We start from the raw sequence: 17491 nt of genomic DNA, 5'->3' as shown, positions 1-17491 counted from the left end.
TTGTTTTGCAGGACTGCGTTGATCGTGTGACGCTTTTGAACGTCCTAGGAACGATATTAAACTGAAGAGCCTTGGTTTTTGCCAAAAACATGTCAAATTGAATTCCTAGTGATAGAGACATTTTTCTTTAACGAGATTTTGCTAATTCGATTGATTGTCTGGCTGTTCTTTTGTATCCTTGTAGAAAGCTCGCCCTGTCCTTGTTGTGCGCTATTTGCTTTTGTCGCAAGGCAGCCGTACACGGTGTTCCTGTGGTTTGCTTAATGTTGATTTGCTAGTATAAAACAACGTGTGATAGCAGGAGAACGTCAGGCTGGCCCCTGTTGTTCAGACGATGGATAGCGCTATCGGCGGGATAAATCACTATCCAGTGAATAAGTCACAGCGAAACCAATAGCGCTATTCACTGAATAGTGATTTAGCCGGCGGATAGTGCTATCCATCATTTAAACAACTGGGTTCTGGTGTCTTGTTGATGTACACTGAAATGGCACAATGTTTTTTCAATCGAAAGGGAATCAGTCGAAAACTTTTGAGCTCGACTTAGTGTCCGAAGATGTGCTATTTTTCTTCCGTAAACCTCCGTCACTCCCAACACAATACTGTAGCGATATACTCATCCCCTTCCCCCTCCCGGCAGTAATCAAAGTGAAAGCCACAAAATCTGGATGCAAGACGACAGTGATTTGCAGAAATTAGACGGGAAAATTAGAGAAAATATATGTCAAGCAGTTTCGGAATAAGGCCCGTTTTCAATGCGTATCCAGGGGCTAGTGTTCCAAGCAAATGTTTTCGACGAAGCTCGAAAAAAAGTTAAAAACCAAATGTACAGGACAAAGTTATGCAACACTAGACACAAAGTTTTAAATTCGCAGTTGTGTTGTTTTGCGAGCGACTTTCAATCGAGTGTCGCAAAAACCTAAACCAAAGTAATTACTTTGGCCAATCAAAAAGACGAGCTAACCTTCGAACGTCAGCTTTTGAAGCTTTACTCTATCAACTCAGTTGATTACAATTTGCTATTTCAGTCTCCCATCGACTGAGTTCAGATCTTTGAAAACTGACTATTCCGTTCATCTCTTATAAAGACACAGATAAACACAGGTTGCTATTGAAATACGGAAAGACAAAATAAATCTCGTTCAAAACTACAATGATGATCCACGTGTCTTCATTCTTGACGTATTTTGCATATCACATCGTGTCGGTCGTCTGATTTTGTTAATCACTCAGAGGACTACAGGGAGTGACTCATGTTTAATTAAATCGGACTTCTGCTGCTCGGACGTCGTCTGGGTTTTTTTAATCACTGTTGGATGTAAACGATCCGGAGCAACAACATTGTCAACAATTTTGCGAAAAGAAGCAAATGAGACCGTTGCGGGACAACCCTCGTGGAACTGTGGCTATGTTTTGTTTCGCTTTAATTGTATTGCGGAAAAGGTTTTTACGAAGTAAACCTTAAAATGTGGAGCTCAGCGGGTCTTCAGTGTCTCCAGGAGTTAACGTATATTCCCCGCAAAAACTCCAACTTCACTTGGAAATTCTCTTAATTTCGAAAAACAAAGATATCCCTTTCGTAGCTTCCGTACGTTCCATATTTTTTTACTACTTTCCACCATAAATGAAGGAAAGATGCCAAACATTCAAAAATAACAGTACAGGAGAATAACAACAAAAATTGAAACAAAAAAAATTTGGAAAATTGGTCTTGCGTGGGCAGTGAGAGGAGCAGTCCATGGGCTCCTGGGAGTGGATATTTCCCCAAAATGTCCTTATGTAAGCGGAACTTGTAAAATTTAATAAATCCTGTCGCTTTTTTTTCGTGTGAGCTCCTGAGAGTTCCACAGTATGATCAAACTCCACTTCCTAAAGTACAAATAACACGCGAAACGAGTACAAATATATTGCGAGAGTCATTAAGTTAGTTCTTTGTACAGTTGGATGACATGCTAGATGCTTGGCACAGCTGGTTATTTGTGCAGTTAGTTATTTTTACTCATGTTGGCCTCTCCCAGCACGCGTGACTGAAAAGCTCAAATATTTCATAATCCTGTAAAAACAAAACACGTAGGATAAAAACCTCTCATTACGCAGACGGTTAATTTCGGCAATGTATAATTGCGACTGTTTTACCGGGAAAGATCTCGTGGATATACCCACCACGAGTCCCATAGTTAAACTCTCATTTTACAGAAGTCTAAGTGCCCACTTCAGTGATTAGGTCTAAACGTTCGTTTATCCTATTGCTATAGCAATATTTAGTTCTAGAAACTGATTTAGAATAGCCATTTTTTTAGACTTATGGTTGGTGTGTATATCCATGAGATCCTTCCCGTTTTATCGTTCTACACTTTGACAGTAGGCCAATTAGAAAATAGCAGGTGTACTCACATGATCTGCTGCAAGAGTTTTGCGTTTGAGACAATTAAAACTGAACGAAATGCAAAGGCCAAGCAACCAATCACAGCGCGTGTCAGTATGATCAAAATTTTGCAATGAAAGGTGTTGGGCAATTGTACTTCCGTTAACACAAACCAGAAGTATCTCCAGTTCCACGCAGCAGAAAAAAGCTGAAGAAAGTCGCTACAAGCATGTTCAAGTTGGGGTTCGCGATTGTTTTCGTGGTTGTGGCTGCTTGCAATTTCTTGTCAAGCTCGCAAGCAAAGGACTTACCAGGGCTAGATGACTTGGGGTCAACATACGACTTCCAGACTGAGGAAAAAGGTGTGACTACTTTCACATTTTTTCAAGCCAGGCTACGTTCAAGGGATAATCTAATTCGCAGGTTCCTTAAAATTCACCTTACTAGTAGGTCGTTCTTTTTAGAAACCCTGAAGTAATTTTTTTGTGACTTAAGTAATTTACTTTTTAAAAAACCATGAGAGAAAAGGAAACGTTGGGAGAGCATTACTGAGATTTTGCGAGGCGTAATTCCTCGTTTGCGGGGCTTGCAACAACTGCAGTGGAAGCAAAATGTTGCGGAGAAAATTCCAAGACTTCCGGGAACATCAATGAGGAGCGGTGATTCCGGCGTGAAAATGAAGATGATAATAAACTATGTAAAAGGTCCGAGTATTCATTGCTCAGTGCTAATTCTGCAATGACATTTCCTCGTTTTCCGGGTCTTAATGCTACTTGTAAATTCATTCAACAGATGTGGGCATATCCAGAAGAATCAAGCGACAAATAACCGCACGCTGTGGGAGTAAAGTATACGACCCCACAAGGCAAGTGTGCTGCCAGGACGTAGTTCACAACAATCCTTTCAATAATCCCGTTTGTTGCCTGACCCAACTCTACGATGGCGCAAAGTATGTGTGCTGTAGGTATACAGCATACGAAAGGAAATGGGGATCAAACACTCAGTGTTGCGATTTCACACCCTTCGATGGCTCAAAGCACATATGCTGCGACAGAAACAAGATTCTCCCCGCCCCATTTCCTAGATCCGGGTGTTGTGGATCCAAGGTCATAGATGCCTCAAAGTACATGTGTTGTGGCGGTAGACAAGTGTCCATTCCAGCTGGTAGAAGCCCCGCATGTTGTGGGAACAACGCTTACGATTCCGCGAAGTTCGCCTGCTGTGGTGGTGTGATACAACCATATCTTCAACCAGTTTCCGCCTGTTGTGGGCCCAAAACCTATGATCCCACAAAGGAAATATGCTGTCCCAAATATTTTCAAATTAAAAAACTACCAGCAAAATGCTGATCCAATGGAAACTGCTACCCAACGCCTGAAACCCGCAGTGCATCGGTTAAGCTTTCGAACCAGGCTGACTAAGGAATAACTCGCAAAATAAATAAATTACTAAGGGATAACTATCAAAAGAATAAGGAATACGAAATAAGGAATAAGGAATAAAATAAGCAACAGTTAAAAGAAAATGTGCATCTGAAAACAACTAAATAAAAGGATGGGTTTAAACATCGCTTATCTCAGGGTGCGTTTATCTTGAACTTGAGGATGTATAATTGGGTGAGAATTGAGTTGGAAGAGAGAAGCAGCCAATTTAATCATGCCGTGCAAGAGGATGAATTGTAGGTTAAATGCTTGGTATCCAAACGAGGACGCTTTTTTTTTCTGTACGGTGGCCGCCTTGATCGTGTGACGCCTGTGAACGCCATAGTGTTGTAGGAAATCTTTTGGGGAAGAAAGACTCCTCAACACTCTTGCTGTTCACTTCTTTATTTGATGTTCTCTAACGAATAGTTTGTTCAAAAGAGCACCTAACACCGATAGATTCGTTTACTTATTAGCGCTCCCGGTCCAGGCAACGCATCGCGATTGGTCAAAGGATTAGAGGCTTAGAACGCAATAACGCCAACCACGAAAGAAGTGTTTAACATAAACTACGAAGGTGCATCTACGGTTGCACGAAACGTGGTCCACGCCGACGGCTTAAAAATTGTAGTGCCGTTAGGCGTTGAGCAAATCAGGGGCACCCAACGTCAATTTTCGGAAAATATCTGTTCACAAGACGATTTGAGACCTAGAATTTTCGGAACGTTTGTTGTCAAATTTCTTGCTTGCCTGCCTGTCCTAGGATTTTCGAATATCTAAAAGATGGTATAATTGCCCATTTTTAACGAATTTTTACCCTAAAAAGCTCACCTAGAATTTTCGGGAGCCTTTTTTCTGGCTGAAATTTTCGAAAAGGTTAGTTTTGATCCCTATAATTTTCGGATCACTAGACTTTCAGCTAGGAAATACGAACAGATGAAACATTTTTAGGGGATTAAAATATGCCTATATGTACCGTTACTACTTACTTATACTACTTATCCTCATCGGGCCCATGACGACTCTTAAGGCCGGCCAGAAGATTGCGCCATCCATCCCGGTCTGCCGCCGATGCGACCGCAGCCCCCCACGAATGCCATCCCAGCTGCTTCCTTTCTTTTTCCACAGTTCTTCTCCACGTTTCTCTCGGCCGGCCTCTTCTCCTTTTACCTTCAGGTGCCCACGTTAGTGCAGTCCTCGAGATGTTACTAGGACTAGTCCTCAATATGTATCCTATCCATCGCCATCTTCTCACTCCTACAAGGGCTGATACCGGCGTACTCCCTGTTGCTTCATAAAGCTCTTCGATATATGTACCGTTAAAATACTAAAATACGTTTAACAGTCCTATGTTTAAGTCGTTTTGAACTATATTCTCGTTGGGTGCCCCTGAGCGAATCCATTAAAGACCAATCGCAGTGGCTGGAGGACCAGGATCACTAACCTAAACCTTCTGGACGGAACGTGATTTCAATTAATAAACTTAAAGCAACAAAGACTAAACCAACCAAAATAAACAAGCGATTAGCAAAAACTAATTAACGTACCTGGCCAAGTCAAGCCCTAAACTAACAACGTCAACGCGAGATTAACGGATTAGTACGGTATCGGAGTTTCTACGACAACAACATTGGTACTACAGGATTGTTTCCTAACAGTACAAGAACATTCGACTTAAGTTTACAGAGTTTAGCGTTACAGCCTTTATTTTTACTAACACAATATTAAGAGTACAGCAGTTTCACGACAACACGTACCAGAAGCACTTGTCAACACAGTTCTTTTAGCTTCTCTAATTAATCAACCCAGATGGATTAATTCCAAATAAGAAATACATCCTAGTGTGTCCAGGTATGAATTAAATTGTTTACAAGATAAGTAAAGGCACGAAAGTTTTCGTGAGAGACGTTGGAAAGCCTTTGTGAGTAAACTTAATTGTGTTTTCCAGTACGAGCATTTTGCCTGGCAACAGTGTGGCCCCTTTGTTGAAGTGGTCACGTCCGTCTCTCAACACACTGTTACCGTGATAACTTTAACACAAGATCAAGTCTTTCCTGAATCATCAATCACTCACTAATAAATATAAAAATAGCTTCACACTACTAGAAATGGCAAACACACTTCACTCTAAAAAGCTTTGTGCCTTGCAGCACCATTCGTTACGCACAATTAACTTTAGCTACAGAAGCATTTGTTACGCACAATTCATTTTAATGATATGACAAAAGTGCCTAAACGCGTCGTTAACTAATCAGAACAAACACAATTGAACTCGCAATGTTTTCTTCAGTTCTTAAACACCAAAAACGCTAACCCATTCCAAGCAATCTAATGAAATAATCGAAGCTACAATTTTTATCGTTTAACAATAGGAACGAAAAGAGCCTTGTTTTTTTGTCAAAAACGTGTCAAATTGAATTCCAAGTGAAAGAGACATTTTTTTCAACGAGATTTTGCTAATAGATCTTTTCGGCTTGTACATTTTGTTTTCCCAATACAGATCATGTGATAATGCTCAGGAGGCTTGGTCCTTTGTTTTGTTCATTAAAAAGAGTGCATGCAGGCATATTCATGCTTGCATGCCCTCATTTTAATGAACAAAACAAAAGACCAAACCTCCTGAGTATTATCACATGATCTGTATTGGGAAAACAAAATGTACAAGCCGAAAAGGTCTATTCGAATGATTGTCTGGCTGTTCTTTCCATCCTTGTAGTAAGCTCGCCCTGTCCTTAGTGTGCGCTATTTTCTTAGTTTTGTCGCAAAGCAGCCGTACACGGTGTTCTTGTGGTTTGCTTAATAATGTTTATTTGCTAGTATAGAGGAACATGTTTCGGCGATGGCAAAACAGCATCGAGCTGGCCCCAGTTGTTAAGACAAGGGATAGCGCTATCCCCCGGATAAATTGCTATCCAGTGGATAAGTCACAGCGAAACCAATATAGCGCTATTTACTGAACAGTGATTTATCCGGCCGATAGCGCTATCTATCGTTTAGACAACTGGGGTCTGGTCTCTTGTTGATGTACACTGAAATGACACAATGTTTTTCAATCGAAAGGGAAATCAGTCGAAAACGTTTGAGCCCGGCTTAGTGTCCGTGATTCGCAACGCAAAACTGTAGCCATATACTCACCCGGTTCCCCTCCCGGCATTAATCAAAGTGAAAGCTACAAAATCTCAAATACAACTATATTAAAAGATGGAACTTGGCTGACTATGAAAAATAAAATCACTCAGATGACTACAGGGAGTTATTCATGTTTAAACAAATCGGACTTCCGCTACGCTTACGTCGTCTGGGTCTTTTAAAATCACCTGCATAATGAGGAGATTGGATGGAAACGATCCGGAGTGCGGAATGTTGAGTACAAAAAATTAGGAATAAGAAAAACTGAGGAATGTAGAAAACGCCCAGTGCGGAGAGTATGGACGATTTGGAGTGTGGAAAACATGTAAATTGGAAAATGCAAAGCATGGATTATGCCATCGACGATGGTTACCGAGCTACAGTCCCTTTTATAGTACATGGATAATAACAATTGTGGTAATTAGCTTTTCGCTTCTGAATTTGGAAGTTTTGTCGAAAAATTAAGCGTAGCAATAGTGAATTTCCGTAAGCATCTCCAAGATCAGAAACTCCTTTTCAACTACTAGTCAGCCACAGAGTTTAAACGTTTGTTTAAACGTGAGTTCCTACAGAATTTTAAGGTGAAAAACGCTGCGGTAAATCACTTACCGCAAGGTTCAGAACATAAACTGCTGACTGCAAACTCGACCGCAAGACCTTCTCACGTGACATTCAGAGGTTTGCCGCTTGCCATTTTCCGAAAAAATACGCGATGCTAAATGTCTGGAGAAAGGTGAACATTTGAAAGTCTTGACGCTTCTCAGTGGTTTTTTGTTGCTGTAAATTGGCAAGCTTGTTCCTAGTTTGCTCTTTATTTATGGAAGACAAAAGTGGCCCTTGATGAGAAAAATATAATTGGACAGAATACCGAATACAACATACATGCTAACAAGGAGGAAGTCAATAGTACGCTCCTGCGTTAACTGTCCTGTCTAAGTAGGAACCAGCAAGTAGGATTAGAAGACCCGAATGTTACGTTTCTTAAAGAAACGTCGGGCCATTTATTTTAAACTTGGTCAAAGAAAGAAGCACTTTCTGTTGCTACTTCTCTTTACTAACGGTGCTGCACATTTTCTTCTTTTTATTTTTGCTTACATGACCAGGTTTTGACAATGAGCACAGATCTGCATCGTGGTGAATCCACTTTTAAAAACAATAATCAAACAAATATGCAATAGTATATTGAACAACACTTGGACATAGAAAACTCAAACATTGCCCACTGACGTTAATGCCCTTACACTGTGCCTGTGCATGTTCGGAAAAGGTCAAGTGTCTAATAAACTCCATGTAAAACAAGCAGCTGTAAACCCAACAATTTTTTTTTTATTTTCTACTAAATCAGTTTAATTAATGTTGTGTTGTCTACCAAGGAACTAAATAATTATGCCCGTGCTAAGTACCTCATTTAATTTTGTGAACAGAACCATCAATTTCAACTGAGTTAGATTTTCCCTATCCCAAAATACCAATACCGGTGAGATAGGCTCCAGAAATTGTAATACTGTTTGATTCCGAACAGTTGCAATACAAATTACAAGTCACTAAATTTCATTTTGTATTCTGATAAAACAGGCGATAAAAGCCTTCTAGGTCACCGTTTTTCTTGTTCATCGGTTTTCCGGGATCAGGCCAATGAAAGCCTAATCATCCCTTCCCCGGTATCCGAATACAACAGACCGAGCACTCTGTAAAACAGAAACTGTGCAAATCAGTAGTCCTTTTAACATAATAATCATCTTGAAGTTGGCCTCTACAAGACGTGTTTAGCACCATGATATAGTGCCTCTTTGGTATGGTTGGATCAATGTTTTTAGTCAAACAAATCCCACAATGTGGGATCCATAATGAGGTGGACATCGAAATTCTCCTTTAGGTGATTAAATGAACGATAATTGAAGGACACCGTCAAATTCGAAAGCGTGTGCGAGCTGTTGGTCAAATAGCTCCTTCAGGCATATTTTCGAAGTGAATCGCGATGGTTTTTCGGGAATGAGTACACCGGACGCACTACAAAAACGAACAAACTTCACTGCCATCTTAGTATCCATGTTTCTCACGTACCGTTTGAGCCACCTGTACACTTTTTCTTCCCGAGGGTTGTCTGGAGCTGATCTCAAGGTAAGGACAACTCTCTTCGGGGTCGGGCAACACATCTCGTACAGCGCATCCAACTCCTCTCTTTCAACGCCATTCCAACAATCACCCATAGTATTACGCTCTCTTTTAAGCACTGAATGATAGGAATGGTTTTGTTATGAACTCTGCAGTGACTTTCAGGAGTAACTTTCGTAAGTTGTCAGAAGAGGGCTTCGTTGTTTCTTCAAATAATCTTCCAAAACGTGGACAATTTTCTTCTTGTAGAAATGGCTTAGTGCCATTCAACCCAGTTAGCACTGTTTATCGCTCTTTCTCGGGCAGCATCATCAAGAGTGATTCCAGCAGACACTCATCACTTACTGCGCCAAACAGAGCTTGGTGAAAGGCTGCTCGAGCTAACTGTCTTGGAAAGCTACGGCACATCACAAAGCCATGGGTTAGAATTCGCCCTACTGGGACAAAATAATCTGTCTGCATACGCGGCTGGCTAGTGAAACAACGATGGCAGATTGGGAACTTCGACCACAATTAAACATCCCAAAATGCTCCCAAAAAACGGAAAACATTTCTCGTAGTACTCCTTCTCCACTGCCCGCGTCCTCGTCAAAATACAATGTAAGGTTGCGCTTACAGACCTGTGGGTCTTCGTAAATACGAATTAGTTCAGTTATGTTGTGCCTGTTGATGATTAAATGTTCTCCTTTCTCCAGCCCACTCTTTTCCTGCTTGCGGCGTACCTCTAAACTTTCATAACAATCTGGCCTTTTTTCATTTGCAATGATATCATCCAATTCATCTTAAAGCAGAACTTCAGGAGGCTTGTCATTAATATCCAGTAACGTCGCTTCAGACGAGAACAAGTCAGGACTTTGCCCCTCATAGAAGGCTACTTCATCTTCATCTGTATCCAATGGCAATGGAGCACTTACTTCCGTCATAGAAGGAAACTCTTTGTTGGCACTTGCCACACTTTCGTCACCTCGCACCGGTGGCTCAGTTGGCTGACAATCAGACTGCCATGCGGGCGGTCGTCAGTTCGACTCCGGCCAGACCAACACTCAGGGTTTAAAAAAGACCGAGGAGAAAGTGCTGCCTTTGTAATTACACCCGCAAATGGTTAGACTTTCAAGTCTTCTCGGATAAAGACTATAGACCGTAGGCCCCATCTCACAACCCTTCAATGTTCATAAACTCTGTGGGACGTTAAAGATCCCACACACTAATTGACAAGAGTAGGGCACGTAGTTCCCGGTGTTGTGTTCTGGCCTTTCCTTGAGCAATGTGGTCGGCTTGGCGTAATCTTCTGAATGGACTACTAATCGACGAGACCACAAAACAGCAAAACAGACAGTAGTCAAATTGAAGGAGTCCAAGTGCTGAAACTGGTAAATATAATATAAATAAACCCCTTCTGGCGGCTGGTATGTTAGCTGATAATGTCCGAGGCTGAGAGATTAGCCCTACATACGTATGTTTCATCCCTGCCAAGGGACTCATCAGAGACCTTTCGGGTAACTCGTCAAACATCGCGTTTGAAGTCCCGCTAGCATCAAAATGATGGTGGCAATCTGGCCTTATATCACATAAGGATTCCAAATTGCATAATATGCCAATTATCAACTTGAAAAAGTTAAGAATTTCACAATGCATAATCATGTGGCTAGCATCATGTGCCACCATCATTTTGATGCTAGTTGGACTTCAAACGCAATGTTTGACGAGTTAGCCGAAAGGTCTCTGATGAGTCCCTTGGCGGGGATGAAACATACGTATGTAAGGCTAGCCACATGATTATGCATTGTGAAATTCACAATGCATAATCCCAGGGATCCGTTCCTCGAAAGTCTCCAAATTGTAATTCGGGCTTGGATAAGCACAGGAAGACCGGTACGTTTTTACCAAAATTAATCATTAGCAAAACCGATCTTGAGTGAGGAGTAAACTTCAAGATAATTTTATAATGTTCAAAATGGCCTCAGTTCGGGAGAGTAAGCCACTTACCTTCAACAAAATTCTGGATGTTTTAAATGATATTTTGTCCCTTGACATCTCTCAGTCACAAAAGATACCAGCCAATCTCTCTTTTGTATTACGAACCAAAAACGTAAACTTTACGCCTGCGCAGTCTGACTGTGGAAAAGTCATTTGTGAAATTAAGACAGTAAACTTTCGAAAACTAGTTATCGGACACAGCAACCTTCGTATATCTTCCATGAGCATTACAGAGGAAACCAGGAAACGATATGTTTGGAAATAACTAACTTCGTCAGATTTTAAAAATCATTGAATGGCCAAATATCCATAAAAAGAATTCACGATTTTGTCTTTACGATATCGTTGCTATGAGAATCATCTTCACTTCTAAATAAATGTTTTTGCCTACGTAATGAATTACCTTTAAATTTTGCATAATTCTTGCAAACACAACTTGAGCGCTTCTGCTTGAATACGCAATAAAAGTGAAGACTTCAGAAGGATTTCACAGTATCCACCACGGAAGAGGTAAGATTTTAGTAGTCGCTTCCAGTTAATTGATTAATGGTTATTCGAACAGTGACTAGACATTATAAGCGCACGGCCAATTTCAGTTACCGAAGTACGTCTTGACGTTCCCGAGGAAGCCCAAGCTTTCTAACTCGGAATAAATTCATCTCAAAGTTCACAAAACAATTATTTGATCTCTTTTCTTATAATAAGAAAAACAAACATTCCCTCTCTCCTAATCTTCCTCATGACAGTATGCAGTAGAGGGGTCGAAGGATCACAGATTTGTAATTTCGGGACCGAAGAACCAAATTAAGGAGCCAAGCATGTGTGATTCCAGGTTCTTTAACTTCATAGTTATTTTAGGAAGCCATGCAATGCCCCTATTTCTCTATTTAATTAATTTCAAGACCTGCATGTATATTTCTTTCTTGAGTATTTAACGGTAAATCAAGGTGTCTGTTTGGAAAATTTCGGGATTTCGTAATGCCGTGCTATTGTCATAGGTTTTTCGAAATGTTGTTTTTGTCAATCATTTTACTGTAACTAGGCTGAACTTAGGATATCTTTTTTATTAAATTTTCAACCTCGGTTAATGAATTTGATGAGCATACATGATGAGCATGTATTTCCTTTACATTTTTAACATTATTTATTGGAACCCAGTCAGCGTTACGTACCTTGAAAATTTGCCTTAACATGATCGAAGGACAAATAGTGAGCAAGTTCTAAAAGCCAAGTGCTAGTTATGATGTAGAAGACCAGAATTCTAATTATTCATTTGGCTTTATATATATGATATATTTTTGTAAATCTATCTTTCATAGAAAGTCGTCTATGTTAACTAATCCTCTGTATGATGTTATTACATTTTTCAAATTGATATCTCAGATGAAGCTGTATGCAAGCCTAGCAATATTGATTCTCATTTCCACAACGACGGCATCATCAGATTTGATGAAAAAACTCCGTCTAAGCAGAAGCATGTCTGGCGATGTGGCAACAATGCAGAAACCGTCCAAGGTACATATGGGCAAAAACTGCAACTTTTTCATGATCGTAATGCAACCAAAGGGTTGTTAATATGATACGGTACTACTTCTGTTCCAGCAATAATTCCTCCCAGTTCAATGTTATCGATTGTATTCGTTTAGATGCGGTTAGTTTGCGGAACCCTTCAGTGGTACCGGTATCGCGTAAATACTTATTCTTGCTAAAATATTAGAAATGACGAAATGTTAAATTAAGGCGGCTGGTTCAGTCACTACCGACGGAGTCGAAGTCGGAGTCTTAATTAGAGGCGCAGAGCGATACGATCTAGTGAAAATCAATCTGTGGTAGTCGGGAGCAGAATACCGATTCCGCTTATGACTCTGTCGCTTACGATCCAGTGAAAATTGCATTGTCGGAGTCGGAAGCAGAAGCGGAAGAATAAACATATGCCAATCACGATGCTCGATTCCAAGCATGTGATTGGTTGGTTCTTCCACTTCTGCTTCCGACTCCAGCAATCTAGTTTTCACTGGGGCATAAGTGACGGAGTCATAAGCGGTGTCGGAAAAAAATGAGAACGTTCTGATTCTTCTGACTCCGATTCCGTCGAGCTTATGACTCCGCTTACGCCTCCGTTCTTTGATTTTCACTCGGTCATAAGCGCTCTTACGACTACTACTCCGACTCCGTCGTTAGTGAAAAGCAACCCTTAAAGGCTGGTCGGAAGAATCAGAAAGTTCCCATTTTCTTTCGACTCCGCTTATGACTCCGTCGCTTATGATCCAGTGAAAACTTCTTCGCAAAGTGTCATACTTTATTGGAGGGCCGATCATGATTTAAACCCGACTTATTAGTTCGATTTCGTGAATGTTTTTGTGTCATTTTGGAAAGCCAATAATTTTAATAGCCGTTGACACTAGTAGACGAACAAATTGTGTTATGTTTTGGTCGACTAATGTGAATTCAAGACGATCAATTCCGCTGGTGTTGTCCAACGTAAATTGACTATTTTTACCATCCCATAATGAAATACGTTTGGGATGGGAGAGGGGAGTCTTTACATAAAAACAATGCAAGTTATATACTCTTGGGGCTGTAGGATGCTTCAGTGAATTGTATATCCAATGTTGTAATGCACATAACCCCCCAAAATGAACTGTATTATGGGACTGGTGAAAAATGCGAATTCATAATAGACCAGCAATGGACTGAGCGCATGAAGACTGGCACTAGGTATCACTTGCTTGCATGGTTACTTTGCTTCCGCATCGACCTTCCGTCCCGCCTTACTGAAAACTTCCTATGGACGATCGCTTCTATCGCTAGTTTGGTTAATTTGTCGACTTGCTCGTCTAATGTGAATTTAGGTCCGACTTAAGTTGACTTGTTGAAATTGTCTTCCTAGGCGGACAAATTTTAGAAGACTAAGTCGTCTAAAAATCTGTAGTTCTTCCCGTCTGAGACGATTTGCCCGTCTAATGTGAAAACGGCGGCCAATCATATAAATTCCGGGTGGTCAACAGATTTTGTCTTGAGATGACAGGTCTCATGGACAACTCATACACGCTGGCAAATCAAGAGAAGGACTTCTCATTTCTCCGTCTGAGAGGTTTGGACTTTCTGCCACTCGGCTACAGCAACAGGGCTAGGCTACTCGAATAATAATAATAATAATAATAATAATAATAATAGTAATAATAATAATAATAATAATAATAATAATCATAATAATAATAATAATAATAATAATAATAAATCCCTAACCCTAACCCTCACCATATGATAGCCGTATTTAGGAGAAAGAAGTCGAGAAGGTAGTGAAGTACCAGGATCTAGCAAGAGAATTGAAGAAGTTATGGAAAATGAAAACAATGGTAATTCCTATTGTAATCGGAACATTTGGAACAGTTCCAAAAGATCTAAAGAAGAGACTAGAGAATATTGGTATAGAGACCGAGATAGACGAGCTACAGAAAAGTGTTATTCTGAACAAGGCAAGGATTCTTAGGAAGGTCCTAGAAGTTTGAGGAGACTTGTTGTCACCAAGCTTCCTGGAGTACGAAAGTTCCATTGGAAGTCCAATGTGCGAAAACAAGATAATAATAATAATAATAATAATAATAATAATAATAATAATAATAATAATAATAATAATAATTTATTCAAACGCTAAAAACAGAAAAATATGTACATAATTTTCAGAAATATTAAAAAGTAAGAATTGGAAGCACTATACAACATTAATTTTTTTTTTAAATCATAAGAATGCAATCACTGTGTCAATAATCATTTATCCTAATCATTTATCCTAATAATAATAATAATAATAATAATAATAACAATAATAATAATGAACTTTATTTAAGTGTCAAGTGCATTTAGGCTCTGAGGCACTAATTGGGGAGAGTCATTGTAAAGAAAATCGAGTGAAACAACTAATATCAAATTGGGGGTTGGTTTCTGAGGAGAGAGGAAAACCAGAGTACCCAGAGAAAAACCCGTCGAAGCAGAGTTAACCAATGAACTGCACCCAAAAACTTGGGAATCGAACCAGTTGAGCCACAACATGGTGGGAGGGAAGTGCTATCGATCACCACTGCGCCATCTCCTCTCAAAGTTTCATTTCTCTTTTATTGTTTTATCCAGTTAGTAAGAAGACAAAGGGATTGCCCTTTTGAAGACAAATCTCCATTTTGCAGCAGCAATATTGATTGTATATCCGGCTATCGTTGGTAAGACACCGTTGATATTTGAAGATTTCCTGATGATAGAAAACTCAGTAAAGTCGATACTACACAAAACCACTCAGACCGGCCGTACAGGTCTCCATTGGTCTCCATTTATCTGCCTAACGTGGAAGATATTCCAGGCGAAAAAGTTCCAAAGGGTGTTTTAAATTGCATATATCAGTCAACGGGCCTCATGGTTAGTGCACTCGACTCCGGATCGAGTGGTCCGGGTTCAGGTCCTGGCCGGGGAAGCAACACAGGGAATTTGGCTTGAAGCATTTTTTATTCATTCAACTTACTAGAGTGCCTGTGTCTGTTGGAGCCATATTCTAACGCTGAGTAAATTGAACATAAAGCTCCGAAAATTGAGTACATCATAGATAAGGCGGATTTTACCGGTACATAGCTGGTGTGGTGGAACCTCAGTTGTGCATGTCAGTAGTGTTCTGGGGTCGCATAACTGTGACTTTCCATGTAGTTTGCCGTCTATCCTCCCATACGATCCCAGAACACTACTGACATGCACAACTGAGGTTCCACCAGACCAGCTATAGACCGAATGCATAAATGGCGGCCAAAAAAATGTTCTTTTGTTTATGTGCTAATTAGCCTCACTAGCCTCGTTTGCATGGACAAAATACAAAAGAAATGTTGCTTGAGAGCAAGACTATAGTGAGTCTAATTAGCACATAAACAAAAGAATATTTTTTTGGCCGTCATTTCCGCATTCGGTCTATGTACCGGTAAAATCCGCTCTATCTATGATGTACTCAGTTTTCGGAGCTTTATGTTCAATTCACTCAGCGTTGAAATATAACTCCAACAGACATCTGCACTCTAGTAAGTTGAATGAATAAAAAATGTTCAACCCAAATTCCCCGTGTTGCTTCTCCTCTAAACACTCGTTACATAGGTTTTTCCTTTAAGTACACTGATAATCACCCAATTTTTTCCTTTGTAGCATTGGCAGGCTGTGTTTACTTGTCGCTTAGAACGGTACATGATTCTCCAAAGCAAAAGAGGCACGAGAAGATGAAGATGAAGAATTATGAATAGCGCGCAAGGTACAACGTACCGTGGACAACATCATGATGGCACAAGACTTAACTTAGAAATTTCAGTGTGCACTTTCAATTTTTCATAAGATCCTCAGTGTAGAAACTTGTTACCGATAACTAAGCTCGCTTGTTTTGTCATAAGTAAATATTGCTTGCGTTGACAAGCCTGCCTTAGTTTTTTTTTTACAATTAATGTCATTTCCTTTTCCAAAACTTTTATTTCTCTCTGTTTTCTTTCTTCAAATCTTGGTACATTTAAATTTACAGAGAATGTTAGCATAAACAAATCATTCCTATTCGAAAACGAGTTAACCTAGGACACACTGCGCATCGTTTCTGCGCAACCCTGAGCACTGGTACTTTAGCGGCCAAACATTCCGCCCCGTAATTCTTTAGATAAAGTTTTAGAGTAATTGCTATGTAAGCAAGTTACAGAAGTCATGGACCCACATCTTTATCACAAACTGACAGCTTACAGGAAACACACAGCTGTGAAACAACCTTATAACGAGGCTTGTTGAGGCTGTGACTGCATTATCTACTGATATTAGCAAGGCGTTTAACGCTCTCCATCATGCGTTACTGATTCAGAAATGAAAGGCATACGGATTTAACGACACATCCTTGAAACTCTTGAGCTCTTTCTTCGATTTTAGAAGAAATAGAGTGAAATTACAAGATGCTCAATAGTGAATGGAGAGAGCAACCAAGAGGGTGTCAACAAGGCTCGCCCTTTGGGCCCCTCTTATGGAACCTTTTTCAGAACGATCTGCCATTAAGTACAAAATCTGACCATCTGTTTATGTACGCTGACGACCATCAGGTATACACCACCGGTACTACCCCATAGCTAGGGGATGCTCTCTGAAACTCAAGAGCGAAGTGGCAGAGATGTGGCAATGGTACAATGCCAATCCATTTAATTTATCATAGAAAATTCGCGACAATGTTTTGCTTTCATTTCCCTGTAAGAGAATAACGAGATCTATATATGCAGATTACGTGTTCTCTTACTACTAAAGTCAAACTCTATATCTCTATGCAATAAGTAAATTCAAAATTTCCTCGTATTACTTTATAAAAGTATGTTTTTTAGTTAATTTAAGGGATTTCCTGCTTATATGAAAAGTACGTTTTCTCTCCCGTCCTCTTTTTAGGCATGATCTTCGCGGAAATTACATTCTGTCCCAAAATAAACCTAGAACAACCAGT

General features: G+C 40.0%; 1 protein-coding gene, 1 long non-coding RNA gene and 1 pseudogene across 2 annotated transcripts in view; 2 read left to right on the top strand and 1 right to left on the bottom strand.

Annotated features, from left to right (window-relative positions):
• Nucleotides 1-3928, top strand: part of LOC137971900 (galaxin-like) — a 5375-nt gene extending 1447 nt beyond the window's left edge. The window contains exons 3-4 of the mRNA XM_068818642.1: nucleotides 2532-2727; nucleotides 3158-3928. Coding sequence (XP_068674743.1) covers nucleotides 2532-2727; nucleotides 3158-3714 — 753 coding nt within the window. The 3' untranslated portion in view covers nucleotides 3715-3928. The remainder of the gene's footprint in view (nucleotides 1-2531; nucleotides 2728-3157) is intronic.
• A 4371-nt stretch (nucleotides 3929-8299) lies between these two features.
• Nucleotides 8300-11160, bottom strand: LOC137971899 (uncharacterized; annotated as a pseudogene).
• A 212-nt stretch (nucleotides 11161-11372) lies between these two features.
• LOC137970807 (uncharacterized) lies at nucleotides 11373-17491 on the top strand. Its single transcript, XR_011116871.1, has 4 exons — nucleotides 11373-11517; nucleotides 12391-12522; nucleotides 15139-15224; nucleotides 16183-17491. It is a non-coding gene; the product is annotated as an uncharacterized lncRNA (long non-coding RNA).

Source organism: Montipora foliosa, chromosome 9 (assembly GCF_036669935.1).
Source record: "Montipora foliosa isolate CH-2021 chromosome 9, ASM3666993v2, whole genome shotgun sequence".
NCBI lineage: Eukaryota > Metazoa > Cnidaria > Anthozoa > Scleractinia > Acroporidae > Montipora > Montipora foliosa.
This window is presented reverse-complemented; position numbering and strand designations above follow the sequence as displayed.